This window comes from Panthera onca, chromosome F2, assembly GCF_046562875.1.
Source record: "Panthera onca isolate mPanOnc1 chromosome F2, mPanOnc1 haplotype 2, whole genome shotgun sequence".
Lineage (NCBI taxonomy): Eukaryota > Metazoa > Chordata > Mammalia > Carnivora > Felidae > Panthera > Panthera onca.
In genome coordinates, this window is record NC_138356.1 from 43,078,670 (window position 1) to 43,095,847 (window position 17,178).

Here is a 17,178-nt window from a genome sequence, read left to right on the forward strand (position 1 = left end):
CTGTCCTTCCCTCGGCTCCCAGCTTGTGCTCCGCGCCAGACTCGGCCCCGCCGTCCGGCTGCCCGCTCTCTGCGGCTCGCCACCTCCCGGGTCCCAGCCTTCACGGGCCGGGGCCGTCGCCGCCGCCGCAGGACGGGGAGGCGGGCCATGGCGTCCTGCGTGGGGAGCCGGACCCTGAGCAAAGATGATGTGAACTACAAGATGCATTTCCGGATGATCAACGAGCAGCAAGTGGAGGACATCACCATCGACTTCTTCTACCGGCCTCACACCATCACCCTGCTCAGCTTCACCATCGTCAGCCTCATGTACTTCGCCTTCACCCGGTGAGGCGGGCCGAACCGCGCGGAGGGAGCGCCCTTGGGCGAAGGGAAGGGGCCGGCGGGAGGCGGTGGTGAGGAGCATGGGCCAGTGTAGCTCTGCGTGAGGAATCCGGCTGGCTGTTCCACGTACACCCTCGCAGACCCTCCACCCGTCAGTTCCTCCACCGGCCCGGTGTCTCACTGCACACGCAGCTAGTTCTGCCCTACAGCTTTTCTGGACTGGCGTTGGCCCTACCCTCCAATCCCCACCCTCACCCCCCACCCTATACCACCTCCTCCTGTACAGCGCTTTGGGCCATATCAGGCGTACTCGCGAGTCACCTAGAGCGATCCCCATCTCTCCTATCGCACCGAGCATCCCCCCCTCACACATCACGACACGGCCCCTTCCTCTCCAGCCCCCGTCCCTACCCAGCACACCGCATGAATCATCTCCTATGCACCACTTTCAGCACATACCGCTACATGGCTGAAAGCACACCGGTCCACAGCGTCTCCACGTACCATACACGGGCCCAGGGCACAACCTGAATCCCTTCCCTTGGATCGCCTCCAGTTGTCAGCACTAGGGGCCATGCACAAAATGCACATGTGAGTTGCACTACACAGCCTTTCCCATGCAGCACCTCCTGTAAGTGTGGCACACAGACCATCTAGCATAACCCTTCCCCCAGCCTGAAACAGGACTGTCTATATACCACAACACAAATGATGTAGACACCTATCAAAGCTGACCTTTCCCCTTCCAGCGCAGCTAGTACCTGTCACCTCTTATGCACATTGCTATTCAAACACCAGCCCACTGCGTATCACACAGTGCACACTCTGCCTGGTTCATCATCTAACATGTATGCTGAAATGAGATATCGTCAAGCAATTGTAGCAGTGTCTGGTGCATAGTAAATACTGTGGAAGTGATACGTAAAACACATAAACCTCAATATAGCACAACTCTCCTTTCTCCCTAAACACACACACACACACACACACACACACACACCCATACGGTCAAAGCTCTTCTGATACATACTTGTGCATAGGAACGACCCAGCCCAACTCTTGATACCTACATCATATAACTGTCCCTCAACTGAACATATGGCCCCTCACCCCCAAGCAAGGGAACCATTCTATCCCTTGTTCATAATGACATGCGCACCGTGGGTCCTACTTACAAGGACTTGTATTTTCTGAATGAACCTCTTTAAAGAAAGGAAAGGCATGCCTATCACGCTGCTGTGTTTTAAAAGATCAACCCAGGGAAGTGTAGTTTTTGAGCCAGATTGTTGGCTTCAGAAGTGTCTGTGTATCCTTAGTTGAGTTACTTAACCTTTCTCTGATCCACATTTGTAAAATGGGGATAAAAATATGTACTTACCTCATACAGGTTTATGAGTATTAAGTGAATGTGTGAATGCACTTAAGAGTATCTCCTACACGATGCACAATTAATGTCAATTACTTCTCTTAGTATTTTTGTCTGACAATCAATGGTTCTCAGTCCAAGTCAGCAGATAATGTGCAGAGGTATATTGAGTGGTCACAAGCATTGGAACTTCTGATGTTTTGTGGGTGGGGATTAAGGATGCTAGATGTGTTATGACGCATGGGACAGCACTGTGCAGCAAAGAATGAATTGTCCCCTATATAAATGCATGTGTGTGCATGTACACATACAAGATAAACACACATGCACACATGTTAAGTGCCAGTGGTGCCTCCGTTAAGAATCACTGAAATTTTTCGCATTTTCATAAAACTAATAATATTCTTCCACATCACACTTGTTTCTTACCTCCAGAATCCAGTTGACTCTTCATTCCTATTATGTGTTTATCTATTTGCATAAATCTACCTAAAGCAATAAGGAATACGTAACAATAATTACTCTTAATGATTACTCTTAATGATTGAGGGATACAGTTACTATTATTGTAAAGTCGTCTGCTAATGCTATGCAGTGTGGTTTTTTTTTTAATTTTTTTTTTTTTTTAACGTTTATTTTTGAGACAGAGAGAGACAGAGCATGAACGGGGGAAGGGCAGAGAGAGAGGGAGACACAGAATTGGATGCAGGCTCCAGGCTCTGAGCCATCAGCCCAGAGCCCGATGCGGGGCTCAAACTCACGGAACGTGAGATCGTGACCTGAGCTGAAGTCGGACGCCTAACCGACTGAGCCACGCAGGCGCCCCGAGCTATGCAGTGTGTTAAGACCAGATATTTCCATAGTATCCAACCAAGAACTTATTTCTAGCCTTGGAGAATACTCATTCTTGTCCCTAATTATGGTTCCCTTCAAATACTTCATTCGTCATGTCATCTGATTTACCACTTAATAGTAATGTGGCCACTTAGTTTTGCTAAGCCATAGTTTACTTATTTATATGTAAAATGAAAATATCTAATAGTACTCCATAGGATTGTCTAGCATGAGGGTTTAATTCATTTTTTTAGGTAATCTGTGTTTAGCTCAGTTCATGACAAATAGTAAGTGCTTAGTAAACATTATCTATTACTATTACATTGTTTCATTGTATGCTAATGCCTTCTAGATTATATTTCTCATTGAATGAGGATGAAGTATGCTCTATTATTGACAAAAGGGATGAAGGCATTGGAATAGTGGACGTTGCTTTGCTTGGATAACATACATGCCTGTTTAGTATTAGCTTTGGTTTAACTCATCTCCTGTGTGGATTGGCAATGATGTAATTAGTGCGGGAGTTTCTTTGGAAATAAGAAAAGTAGTTACGGTATTTTATTCTAAATGAGAAGCAAGAATGAGCAGTTTGTTTCCACCTTTTATCTTTAATGTTACTCTAGGCCCCCTAAGAATAGATCTCTCTTCCTTTTTTCTAATACAGAAAGTCGCAGTCTTCTGTAACTTCCCCTTTACAGCATATTCTGCCAAAGCAGTCGATAAATTGCAGCAGAGAATATGAATTTCGACAGCTTGTCAAAAGTAATGGAAAAGGCATAATCTAAACCTCAGGCTATGGTCTTTTCTAAAAATCCTCATCATTTTATTTCTTTGAATAATTTCATAAAGAGAAGTCGTATATTGAAGAACTCATTAATAACCAGTTTCACCTTATATAAAATCATAAGCACCATTAATGTAGTTGGTACTTATTATCTCTTATTCATTTTTTGTATGATTTGTGATCCTTTAAAGTGGGACCTTACAGTGATCGCTCTTTCTCCATAAAGATTGAAAGTAATGACTTAAATGAAAATTATTCATTCTGTGCTCTTTTGTAATGATTGTCTCTAGTACCTTGTACTTATTTTACAACAGGATTTTAGTTGGATGACTGTTCACTGCAATTCTTTCCGTAAAACTTTCAAAATATGCCTTAACGTTTGTTTTTCAAAGACTAGTGATCTAGAATACTTTCAGGGTGCCATAGCAGCAGTTGGCAAGAAACAGTACTGGATCACGTCACATGCTGTAGAGACACAGCAAGAATTTAGGGTCGTGAAGAATTAGATACCATGCACAGAAGTCGGAGACAGGGTTGGATTTGTCAAGTAGTTCTTTTGTTAAATAGCAACTAGGTCAACTCACTCTTAAATCGTAGCGTTTAAATCTCCTGTCTCTTTCACTGTCATTAAAAATGAAGCCCGGTACCATTGAATCATTCTCCCTAACCTCATTTTGCCACATTTTAGGATAAGTATTTTTATAAGATAAATGCTTTGGCATGTATTTTGGAAGTTTGTTCAGCCACAATGGGGTCAGGAGAACCTTTGCCTTGAGCTCAGAGTATAATTGCTAAGGTGCCTCATATTTACTCTGCTTTCAGAGATTGGCGAACTTGGAAATAGTGAATGGCTTTAGGTTCAAAAACTCAAACGTTAGATTTGAAAACGCCCAAGTCTACTAACACGTTCATAGCAGCCCACCCCCTCCTTAAGAGGCACTTGGCAATGAAACAGTGGCATCCACCTGTCCAGGAGCGCTCGTCCGACAACCATGCCGGTCGTCCCTTACGCAGAGGAGATTGCCCTCCTACAGCTTGCTGTATCTAAGTGCTTTGTTGTCCGTCTGTGCTAGCTTTCTCCTTGATAGGAGGCTGAGGACGCAGGTGAGGGCAGGGAAGTGGACAGACGTTTGATTTATTTATTCTTATTTGCTTGTTAATAATGGTTTTTACCTTATTTCCCTTCGGTGGATTTGGAAGAACTATAGTTCTGCCTTCTTTGTCAGCTTCCCTCATGGATATCTGCCAGCCTTCCCTGTTCTTTCCCTTTTAGACCATATAAATCCCATTAGAAAACATCTCCTGATACTGCTGACTCAGTTGTCTTAGTTCTGTTTCCTTTATGTACATCATGTTCTTTTCTCCCATTAATGGAAGGCCTGGATGTCCTTGTTCCCTGACACCAGCTCTATGAAGTGATGGTCCACAAGGCTGTGTGCTGGGGTTCAACCAACCCTGGGGTCACCAACCACTGTTGGGTGGTGTCCTCTGAAGAGGTTCACTTAACAGTGATCTTAATATTTCTCTTTTCCACTTCCTATTTGGATTTTATTTTGTGATGGATTTAAGTAAGCATCTTCTATATCCTTTCTTATATTTATGTCTAGTGTTTTAGGTCCCCAATAAGATTACAAGGTCCTTGGAGGGGAAAATGTATCCTATATTTCTTTGGGGTCTTCTGTAGGAAATAGGTTCCTGGGTGACTTCAGATGTTCATTTGGTTTTGATGCTGCCTTACCTCAGAGAGATTCCATGCCTAGGGATTGCTACGTGGTGTTTAGCATTTGAGCTGTAATTCTGTTACCAAGTATAATACAGTTAGTCTTATGATATAATCCCTGTAGCCTCAGATTTCTCTAGTGAAGTTAGCAGGTTTTCAGCCTCCCTGAATTCAGAAACCAGACATTGTCCAGTCAGCCAGGACTGCTTCCTGAGCCTTTGGCCCTGGCATCCTGTTTAATTCAGTTCAACAATTCAGTAGTCCAGGTCTCCGCTCACCTGGAGTACACCTAGTTTATCTTCACCAGGTCTCACAGGGCCTTCACGCCTTTCAGAGCTGTGTTCCCTCCCAGGCCCAGGCCGTGGCTCGGCAATCCTCTTATCCTTCGGGATAGTATGCTCCCAGACCTTTACTTCATCTCCCTCCCACTCAGCCTCCACACTGCTGCCTTCATGACCTTCTAAGACAAAGGGGAGACCCGATCTGTCCCCTGCTTACTGTCTGTCGCTACGTCCCCATCACCTGTAGGAAATGCTGGCTGGACTCAGGCCTTCCATCACGAAGTATCCCTGCCTCTCCAGCCTTGCCTCCCCTACAACACCTGCACACAGGGCACACGGCAGGCCCGGATGGCTCACCGGCCCCACAGCCAGTGCCAGGCTGGCAGCTCTTTCCCAGGGGAGAGCGCCTCCCGGCACCTCCTGTCTGCCCACAAGCCCATGGTGTCCTGAGCTCCTTCCTGAGCACCTTTCTTGATTGTTTCAGGAAGCACAGGGAAGACATGTTTATATACTTCCAAATACCTTTTATTATTGTGTGTCTCTTATTGGTGTTGTAATAGTTGTTAACTGCATCAGTTTCTTGAGCCCAAATATCTTTTTTTTTTTTTTCGTTTTTTATTTTATTTTTGGGACAGAGAGAGACAGAGCATGAACGGGGGAGGGGCAGAGAGAGAGGGAGACACAGAATCGGAAACAGGCTCCAGGCTCCGAGCCATCAGCCCAGAGCCTGACGTGGGGCTCGAACTCACGGACCGCGAGATCGTGACCTGGCTGAAGTCGGACGCTTAACCGACTGCGCCACCCAGGCGCCCCATCTTGAGCCCAAATATCTTAATCACCCCAAGATACACACCCGGAAAATGCTAAATGAATAAAAATGCAAGAAGTCATTTATCCAATAAGAACTTAAAAATCACTCTTCTCCTTTAGTTGTTATCTAAGTTATAATTCTTGACAAGGACTGTAACTTACTGTAAAATGAAATGAATATAGTCTTTAAAGGTAATACCAAAGCTAGTTAACCTCGATCCACCATGTAACCGAGGACTAAGTTCTCCATCGGGAGAGAGGATCCTTAACAGTGACCACCTTATAAACATGACCCTACCTGTGTGTCTCAATTTCAAGGACTCCTATTAGAGGGAAGGGAAGGAGAAGATGTGGGGAGGGAGGACAACCCACTTAGCAGCCTTAGGAGTCATGATAAAGGGTTCCTGTCTGCCTGGCCCCGGGGAGGAAGCCTTGTCTAGATGGTCTGTGAGTACGTGGAGTTTGTTTCGCTTTCCTGAAGTCTTCCTTGCCCACTGCCTATGGTCAGACGTTAAACTGACACAATCTGAGTCCAAAACTTTTCTGAGTGCAAACTTTTTTTAAGTTCAGGGCTTGTCTTAAACCTTTCCTGCTTTTAGGACATTCTCTCCTCTCTGGGTAGAAACAGCATTCTGCAGAAGGAGTTGAGGTGTTTGAATATTTGGCCATTCAGCACCGGGACAGTAAAGTCACTGTTAGTGGACTCTATGGCCTCAGGCTGTGCTTCACTCCTTCGTGACTTGAGTCGCTGGGCCCACTCAGCCATAGCGTCTCTTTCATTCTGGCACCCACCATATTGAGAATGCCTTCCGTGTGCTAAAGCATTGTGCTGGGCATGGGAGGTACCTCAGAGGAATGAGATGGGACCTGTGCCCACTGGCGCTTAAATTACAATTTTATTATAAACTGCCCATTCAGTAGTTTTACTGTATGTGGTTGGGGCTACCCCCCCCCCCCCCCACTTCTGGAGCACCTCCTAAATTTGGTAGAGAGAAAAGGACTTTGTCCCCCCTCCCCGGCTTGTCTGTTTGTATCATTTTGGTAAATGTAGCAATCTTGAACTAGAGCCAGCATTCCAGAAGCCCTGGCTCCTACTTCCACTCTGCCTCCTATTTGTGTGTAACTGTGGGCAAGATAAAGAAAGAGCTTTATCTTCTTCATCCTTTGAGTAAAGATAATACTTCCCCACAAAACTGTGAAGCAGTTAAAAGAAAATGCCAGCTGAGGAAGTTCTTTGGAAAGTTCAGAGCACCAGAGATTGAGACATTTGTCGTTGATGGCTGCAGTAGACCTTGGGAAGAAGTCAGGGCTGTGGTCAAGGTTGTCAGGGCAGGGAGAGTTGACGGGGCACGGGTTGGGGGTGCTGGGCAACCCCTTCATTCATGCATTCAGTTCTTTCTGTGCACCCACCTCTTGTAAGGGGCTGTTCTAGGTGTGGTGGGAACACCCTCTCCACTCTCCAGAAGCTGCTTGTGAGGCTGAGCTCAGATGGGGCTCACATTCCTAATGAAGATCACCTGCTTACGCTCCAATCATTGGTCACAGAAGTCTGATCTTCCTGTACTGTACATTTTCAGTTTATCTAACAACCCTGCTGTCTATCTTTGCTATGCTTTTTCCCCCCTCATTAGATATAAGGCTGCCAACTTTCAGACCCCACTGCTACTTTTTTTCAGATTTAATCAGCCTTTTTTTTCCTCCTGAAACAACTAAGCCATCCCTTTAATCCTTTCTAATATAGCTGCTCAAAATTTACAAAATTGCAGTTTCATTTTATAAGTGTTTATTTATTTACTTTGAGAGAGACAGAGAGAGAGAGAGAGAGAGAGAGAGCGAGCGAGCGCAGGAGGAGCAGAGAAAGAGAATCCCAAGCAGGCTCTGTACTGTCAGCGCAGAGCCTGATGCAGGGCTTGAACTCACCAACCATGAGATCATGACCTGAGCTGAAACCAAGTCAGACTCTTAACCTACTGAGCCAGGTGGGCACCCTGGTTTTATATCCTTAGTTATTACTGATTTTAAGTTTTTATGAATTTCATGTTGATGTATATTTTCAAGCATTCTGACTAGCAAGTAATTTCAAGTAGAGACTGATTTTCTGGTTTGCTGTAGCCATTTGTTTAGGTAAAATTTTAATTACCTTTTTTTTGGTAAAGAATAATGGATACACATTGCTTGAAATCCATTAACCAAAGAGTATGTGGAGAAAAGTCTCCCTCCCTCCTTTTTTCTTCTTGGAGGAAACAGTGTTGCCATTTTTTGGGTAGATTTCTGAGACCTGCAGCTATCTGTACAAGTTGCAAGTTACATGCACATACACGTGCCCCCTTTTTTGAACAGAGAATATTTGCTTCCTAAACTCACTGTTCTACAACTTGATTTATCTCATGATGTCTCTTATTCTGTAGTAGTTAACTTACAGGAAGCTTCAGTCTTTTTTTGGTTGCCCAGTATTTCATTATGAGATGGGACCATAATTGATTTTATCAGTTCCCTTTCAGTGGACACTTATTTAGCTTGTTTCCATTCTTTTGCTAATGCAAATAATGCCACAGTGAACAACCTTGTACATATGTCATTTTTGCATAAATGAAGGTATAGCTGTGGGATAAATTCTCATTCATGGAGTTGCTGAGTCACAGGGTATATGCATTTATAAAGTTAATATGTTGCCAAATTGCCCTACTTTAAAGTGGTTTCAATCTATACTACTACTGGCAATGTGAGAGAGACTTCCTGTTTATCCTCTCCAGCTCGGTCATTTAATTTTTACCTTTGTCCATAGGTTCATAGAGAACGGTCTCTCAGGGTTGTTTTAGTTTGTCCACCTCTTAACCATGAGTGAGACTCAGCATCTTTTCACTTGCCTGAGAGCCACTGGATTTCTCATTCTGAACTGTCTCTTCATATCCTTTGCCCATTTTTCTATTTGTTTTTCTGTGTCCATTTGTTGTTCTTTCTGTTAATTGATTTGGGGAGGAGTGCTTTGTGTATTAGGGAAGTTAACTCTTTGCCTTGATAGAAGTCCTAAGTTTATCATTTTTCCTTTGTTGATTCTTTGTCGTGCAGATTGACCAGTTTTTTTCCTTTATGATTTCTGGGTTGTGTCATATTTCAGAAAGGTCTTCCCTGCTCTGAGATGGTTGTGTTTTGGTTTTGTTTTTTTTAATTTGCCCATTGTTTCTTCCAGAACTTTTTTCCATTCTTGTTTGTTTTTAGTTTTTCTATTCTATGAATGTCCAGAGTATATTTTGGTATAAAGTATGAGTTACAATTCGCCTTTTCCCAAGCAACAGGTATTTATTTCAGCCTTGCTTTTATTTTATCTGGAACTTACAAACGTATGTGCTGTCAAACTCTCTTCTACCATCCGGTACATCGAACATGAATCAGATTGATTTAGGATGACAGATAATTTTTTTAGGAGGCAATTTGGCATGTCTTGAGCGTCTAAAAGACCTGGTTTCACATGCAAACTCTGTATCTTCTTATCTGTGTAGCCTTGGGCAAATTAAAATTACATAACCTTTCTGAGCCTTTGTTACGTCATTTGTAAAATATGGTTGATAGTACTCCATTTTGCAGATGGGGTGGGGGGGGTGACACTTAGCAATAATGTTTAGAAACTGCCTGTTCAGTGCCTGGCACACAGTAAATACTTGATAAACAGGAGCTGTTATTATGGTCGTTATTGTTGCCAATATCAGTAGTGTGATGTTGGTCTGAATGAAAACATTGTGTCCCCCCCAATCCCTGTATGTATTCATTCTTCGGTACAAGCTGGTGTTCCTGGAAATTGGATATGGGGCTTCCCTGCCTAGGCCAAAAGGTATTGCAAATACCCTAGTAATAATCGGGCTAGCATTTTTTAAGGCCATACTCATAACTTCTGGGCAGATGTTAAATTGTTAGGGTGTACCTTAAAATAAGATTGCGCCTTGCTGCAAGAGAAAATCTGTCTGATTGTGTAGTTTGGTTTTATAAGCAGATTTGTGAAGTTAACAGTGAAGCATTGTTTGTCCAACATTAACATGAGTGCTGTTTGGCCAGATGATGGTTTAAGAAATGGAATCTGTATGATCTCTTACCTCAGAGCCTTATGTTCAGTCCTCTCATGAATCTGGAAATCACTTAATTGGGTGCCTGAACAGAAGTTCATGGTAATTCATTATTGTTTTATTCCATACCTCTCATGTATCCCGATGCTCCAGATTTTTTTTTGTATGTTAACTTGATTTTCTTATAAAGTTTTTGTCTTCTTTTTTCAGTAATGTTTAATCTTTGTCTTTTGAAAGCTCTTTCACTGTAGTCCTTCCACTGATAAACTCAGCCTTCAAAAATCAGTTTTAAATTTATTGCTTGTAGTCTTATTATGTCTAAGTATCTCCTTCTGTTCTGTTTTCTTATTTTCTGTCTACTCATCCTGCATCCTTTTAAACTGAAACCCTGGACTTTCCTCTCTCAAGCTTCTTAATAATGATCAACAATTCACAAAATCTTGCTGTCTTATACTTCTGTTTTCCCTCTTTTGTTGGTTTCTCTTGAACCCCAAATATGTTACTAGACTCTCCTTTTTTTTTTTTTAAATGTAAACAGTGAGAACCTTAATTTTTTTCTGCCATCAGATTTCCCAAAGGGAATTTTACTTGGTTTTATTCAGTAGATTTTCTTCCTAATAAATAATCAGTCCACAAATATCTATTAAAGGTTTACCATGTGCCAGCTTTTGAGGATACAATGAGAGAATAATCCCCTGCTTTCAGGAGTTTACTTTCTATATTGAAGACAGACAACATATCAACCAACAAGTGGAATCATTTCAGTTACTAGGGTTATGGAGGAGATAAACACAGCAATAGATTAGAAATGACCAAGCACAGAGGGAAGAAACTCATTCCCTTTCTTCATAGTTCTTTTGCTTCTGGTCTGACTTTAAGTCTTATATTCTGTTTTTAATGATTTTTCTTTTAATAAGTATTATTTTCTGGTGTTTTCTTATTGCCCAACATTTTCGCCCTTTTTGTTCATCCCTTAGGTAGTCAACTGCCTGTTTTTAAGAATTGATACATAATCTCATTGCATTATGTTCTTCTTCTTTATAATATTATGCTTTCTTTCTGACTTCTAAAAGATTTCTTTGCACAGTCTATATCATAAAGGTCATCTTTAGTGATTCTTGAAATCAAAAAGCATTTACCTTTTGACATCCTGGGCATTAAAAAAAAAAAAAAAGAACATTGATTCTCAAATGTTTGTCTGAAGAGAATGTATGTTGGTGTGCAAGGTTGCCAATGGCATTTTTTGTAAGAACTGGACTTTATTATAAGATGGTACTATTTTAGGAATTGATAGTGAATGATAAGTAGTATTTGTAATGACTTTGCTCAGCAAAATGAAGTTAACAATCCCAATCATGTCGTCTCTTTAGATCTGAAAATGAATACTCAGTGTTTTCTTTTCTGCTTTCAGGGATGACTCTGTCCCAGAAGACAACATCTGGAGGGGTATCCTTTCTGTTGTTTTCTTCTTTCTTATCATCAGTGTGTTAGCTTTTCCCAATGGTAAGTGATGTATTTCTCCTGTGCATGGTATCCTTTTGGTGTTTTTGAGATGCATGCCACCTAAAAGGTGAAACTAGAAAGTGGAGTAAAAACTTAATCTGTGGTGGTTAGGGCACAGGCCCTGGAGGCAAACTGCCCCTTCTGCCAGTTGCTAGAAGTGGTCCTGGGGAAGTCCCCTAGCATTTTCACCGTGCTTGAGCTTCTCTTTTGTACGTTGGAAATAACAGGTAGGTACTGTTGAAAGGGTTAAATAAACTAATACATGTTATATTCTCTGAGTAGTGACTGACCAATCGTAAGCTCTTAATAAGTGTCCGCTGTTGTTCGTGTTGCTATTTTTGCTGTATCAGCTGAGTCATAAAAATACACAATTATTATTTAGTCCTTTTTGCTAATGACAGGGTCAGTGCTGTGATGAGTATTATTTAAATAACGTGTTGTTCCAGATGATCTTTTTATCACAGTAAACTTTGCTGATCATGCATTTGGGATATGAATTTTCATCACCGGATTAAAAAAAAAGACCATTATTACAGTGAATTTTATCTCCCATCATGATTATAGAGTGAGGCAAAGTCTGTTAAAAAAAAAAAAATCTGCCATACTCAGGATTCATCCCTTTCCTCTGAATTGTCCCTTGCTTTACTTTTTCTTACTTCTCTTTTGTACCTTCTCCCTGGAATATGCTTACTTATTTTCTGTAACCACTTATAAATGCTTCCTTTTTGTAGCCTATTTCTTTTACACTTTAGATATTTTGAAATTGTTCAGTCTTACCTATGAATTATGCTCCATGGGCTGTACTCAAACATCATACTTTAGGGTGTGTTTCTTCTCTATCCTCCTGTCTCTTCAGTAGATGTAATGTATAATATAAGAAGCTCATTGTGAATGTTACTCATTGCTGCTTGGAAATGTACCATGGTAATTACGTTCTAATGCCAATTCCAAAATATGTGTGTTGGGGGATAGTAGCAGGCCTGGGGCGGGGGGAGGTGTTCCCCCATCAGTAAGCAATTTTCAGACACCAGCTGGTTGCCCTACAGTTCAACTCAATTCTGACACTGTCTACCCAGAGTTAGCATCAGATCCCACAGGTTAAGGGCTCAAGCTTAAGACTGTCCCCATGTCAGATGCCAATTGCAAGTCCAGAGTGTCACCTGTGCTTCTGACCGAATGGTTATATATCAGAGGTTCCCATGACCCCTCCTTGGGTTCAATTAATTTGCTAGAGTGGCTCACAGGATTCAAGAAATAAGTTTACTCACTAGATTACAGTACCAGTTTATTACAAAGGATATTTATCAACAGCCAAATAAAGAGATGCATAGGATAAGACATGGGGGAAGGGGCAAGGAGCTTCCATGCCCTCTCTCCGTGTGCCACTTTTCTGGGATCAGAAAAGTGTTCACCAACCCAGAAGCTCCCCAGACCCCATCCTTTTGGATTTTTATGGAGGCCTAATTTACATAGGCATAATTGATCCAATCATTGGCCATTGGGGATCCAACTCAATCTCTAGCCTCTCACCCTTCCCTGGAGGTCTGGGGGTGGGACTGAAAGTTCCAACCCTCTAATCACATGGTTGGCTCTACTGGCAACCAGCCCCATCTTTAGGTGCTTTTGAGTTCTCATTAACACAGCAAAAAACATTCATTACCCTCATCACTTAGAAGATACCAAGGGTTTTAGGAGATCTGTGCCAGAAAAGGACACAAAGACCAAATATATATTTCTTATAAATCACAGTATCACACATGGCAAGGCCTTCAGTCTTTTCAAGATTGTGGCAATGGTGTTTCGTTCTGTATGTTTGCTTAATCTTATGTAACACTACGTGGTTTTTGCTGATAACATAATCCAACCAGTAAAACCATGACTGAATTCTTAAGAGAATGAGTTGTTTTAGATAACTAAGTTATTTGACAGCTGAGTTTAACTCTCCAGCCACTCACGCTTCTAGATTAAATTTTATTTTTAGTGGAAACCTTTCAAGATATGAAAGCCTGCTGTCTCAGTCAGTGCAGGCTGCTATAACAGAATGCCCTAGACTGGATGGCTTAAACAACACAAGATTCATCTTGTGGCAGAATTCCCCTCCAGCTGTAAACCTGTGAAACCAAGCACATGCTTACAAAATATAGCAGTGGGACAAGCTCTTTTCTTCCAAAAGGGAGAAATAGGAAGGAATGAGGGGTGACAAGTCCCAAGCAAGTTCAAAATCAGGAAGGCAAACTCTGTGAGATTTTAAAGCTCAAGAATCATCAATCCTGGGAGCACCTGACTGGTTCAGGTTGGTGGAGCGTGTGACTCTTGATCTTGGTGTTGTGAGTTCTAGTCCCATGTTGGGAGTAGAGTTTTCTTAAAAAAAAAAAAAAAAAAAAAAGAAGAAGAAGAAGAAGAAGAAGAAGAAGAGTCAATCCTTTTTGGATCAGTGCTCTGCCTTCCAGACCTACTGGGGTAATAATAGTCTGCTTCCATAGCTCTGCCCAGCAAGGGGTCTAGCCTGCCCCCGTGGGTCTGCTGGGTGTTTATCTTGCCTTTAGAAACCAAGGTGGAGCTTCCCCTCCCCCCGCCCCCGGCCCCCCCACCCAGTGGCCCATGTACTCTGAGGCCTGTGGTGGAAGTGACAGCCCAGATAATCTCCCAATTACCTTTGAGGTCCTTCCTCCTGTATCTTAAAAAATAGCAAATGTTCACAGACAAGTAGCTCTATGGTCTGGTCCTTTAGGGTCCAAGAGTCCCACGAGTACAAGAGTCCAACAGAAATCTTCACTTTAGGGGTTAGGATTATAACATAATGCATTTTGCCGAGAGTCTGTAACACCTGCACACCCTATGCAGATATGACAGACGTAGTTTGGCCTTTCCATGATGATTGAGAGTTCTGGTAATGCACAATTATTGGAGTACGACAATAAGATGTCCATGACATTGGCTGGGAAAAGTCCCCGTTGTCAAACAGCGTTTTGGCTATTTGCCAACTTTCTTTTCCCTTCCTCTTCAAACACACAAAACCTCAGAATTTTTGGTTTAGAGGTGAGCTTGGACATTATGCAACCCATCCCCTCTTTCAGGGGTCCTATGTTGTAGGATAGCTAAGTGATCACTTGCAACATGAAGCATTTTACATACATGAACCACCTAAGTCTGTGGTTGGTCTCCTTGAGCTCTGAAACCTGGCCTTTTCGTGCAAAGGTGACATGAGAACACAGCCCAAAGCAGGGAGATGGTGAGCCCCAAAGGAGGGTATATAGGTGACAGTTCAGGTGGGGTGACTGCCATTCCTCCCCTTAGCCATTCTACCTCTCCTGTCCCGTGAGGGCCCACTGCTTACTTCTACGTCATTAGTCAGTGCCATGACCATTGTTGCTGTGTACCCTTTGTTCTTATTTCTTTCTTTTCTAGTCTTTCCCTGTCCTACTTTTTAAATATCAGTCAAGGCATGATAGGTGCTCAGAGAACTGATCAAAGGTGTCAGGTCTGTTCTTCAAGTCTTCAGCTTTTCTTGGCTGGGTGCTAATTGTTGCTCAGTTCTCAACAGTAACTTCTTCATGGCTTTGATGGTTTCTTTTCTGCCTTTGGTTTTTTTTTTTTTTTTTTTTTCTTTTACACTTACTTTTTCTGAGTCCAGTGTCATTTTAGAAGTCTGAGGATTCTCAAAGATTAGTCTCTCAATAACCATGATTTTATAGCCATCCCTTCAATGAGGCTTCAGCAAGAGCTGAATTTGGGGCTTCATTAGCAGATGGTTTTCTTCAGGTACCAAAGGCCCTGAGGACTGGGGGATTAAGTCTATTGCAAGGAACATTTTATATGATTTCTGCTCTTTTTTTCTTCTGTTCCTAATGAAGTCCTCTAATCTTCAGAGTCCACCTACTAAGTCTCATTGTGGGACTGTGCTATTGTTTTCCTTCTGGGAAGATAAAAGTGAAGTTTGTTTTATGCTTTTCTTATCCTGGCTTGTGGACTTTGTGGGGAGGACCCATAAGGCTCATCTCATTCAGCCTGCTCAGTTTACAGCTGTGAAAGCTGAAACGTGTTCATCCATGAAAGGTCACCCAGCCATTTGATGTCAGCTTGCTGGTAGGGCCTTGGCTCCTGTGTTTTCCTTTAGTCTCTGTTGTCCTTGTCATTTCTCCCTATTAGATCCATTGGCATGTGTTTTTATCTCTGTCTTCCTATGTGGTTTTGTCTTCTTTTTCTTCTGTTCCTCTCTGTTAGTGTCTAGCTTTTCTTTTGCCCAGGTAAAAGGGTCTTAAGGTATTAATTGGTCTGTACTTAGTCGGTCTTAGGGTCTTAGTTGGTCTGTATGCAGTGGCTTTGGATCCTGCGGAAGTTGGTTGGTGGTGGTGTCCACGTTCCTGTGTTGCCCAGATGTCATCTGTGACCAGCCGGAGTTAGCAGATCAATCGGAACCTTCCTTCTTTTTCTTTTCCTCATCACTTCCTGCCTTGTCCTTCCCCTTCCATGTCTGTGTGTGCCTGCAGAACATGTAGGCAGAGCATGCCAAAAGAGAAGGTTTTAGATGGATACAGAAAGGGGCAAGGGCAGTTTAATCTTCTATGTAAGAAGGATTAGGACGCTAGTGTAGCATGTTTTTAGAGGGATTCTCTTGAAGCCCTGTGTGCATAGCAAACACGTGTCTGCCTTGTTTTCTAAAGATCCACTTATCCACACTTTCCAAAGGTTAGTGAAACTAGAAGTTTTCTACATTGAAGAATGTTGTTGTTGAACAACAACAACAAGTGCGGGCTGGCTTTAGGGGGTGCTGGTGTTGATGGTGGGGGAACTACAAGGCCACTGGGAAAGGGTGGTCTAGGATATGTGGTCACTTAGACCTCAGGCCTTCCTGGGAGCCTCGATGCCGGGTGACCGCTTCCTGAGCGGAGTGTGCACGCCCCCTCTTGCTCCAGTCCAGTCACCTTATTTTCCGTTCTCCTCCCCCTTGGCACGAATTGTTAGATTAAGTAATGAAAATGAATGGGAGAAACAGCGCCCAACGTTAGCCTTCTCCTTGAAAGGCAGTTTTGGGGCAGTGCCTGCAGTGGATGGCATTCCCAGAATGACTCTGTTTTGGCAACTTCAGATGCATTTATCCTTGACCTAGCAGAGGCTGCCCTGCGTGTTTGACTGCAGGCCTGAGTTGGATGCCATCCATATGTCTCATTTGTGTGAGTCCATCTGTACTACCTGTGTGGTAGCATCAGGCAGCTCCTTCAGGAAGGGGGGCCCCGTGATTCTTTTTGTAGAGTCTCAATAAGAAAGAAAGCCCTTGACTTTCTCCATAGGGTTCTATAACAGGATGCTTTGGGCCACCAAGTAATAGGAAGCCCATTTCAAAATAGCTTGAAGAATAAAGAGAATGTTTACTGGAAGTTGTGAGATAGAGTGGTTCCAGGGTTGACTAATTCAGCTGCTCGGCGGCATGTGAAGACCCAGGCTCTCTGCCTTCTTCTGCTCCCCTGTCTTCATGTTGGTGCTGCTCTCTGCTGCGCT

General features: G+C 42.8%; 1 protein-coding gene across 1 annotated transcript in view; it reads left to right on the forward strand.

Moving 5' to 3' along the window:
• The first annotated feature begins 9 nt into the window (after positions 1–9).
• Positions 10–17,178, forward strand: part of PTDSS1 (phosphatidylserine synthase 1) — a 64,643-nt gene continuing 47,474 nt past the window's right edge. Inside the window, exons 1-2 of the mRNA XM_060610960.3 lie at positions 10–326; positions 11,588–11,679. Of these exons, the coding sequence (XP_060466943.1) occupies positions 148–326; positions 11,588–11,679 (271 nt within the window). The 5' untranslated portion in view covers positions 10–147. The remainder of the gene's footprint in view (positions 327–11,587; positions 11,680–17,178) is intronic.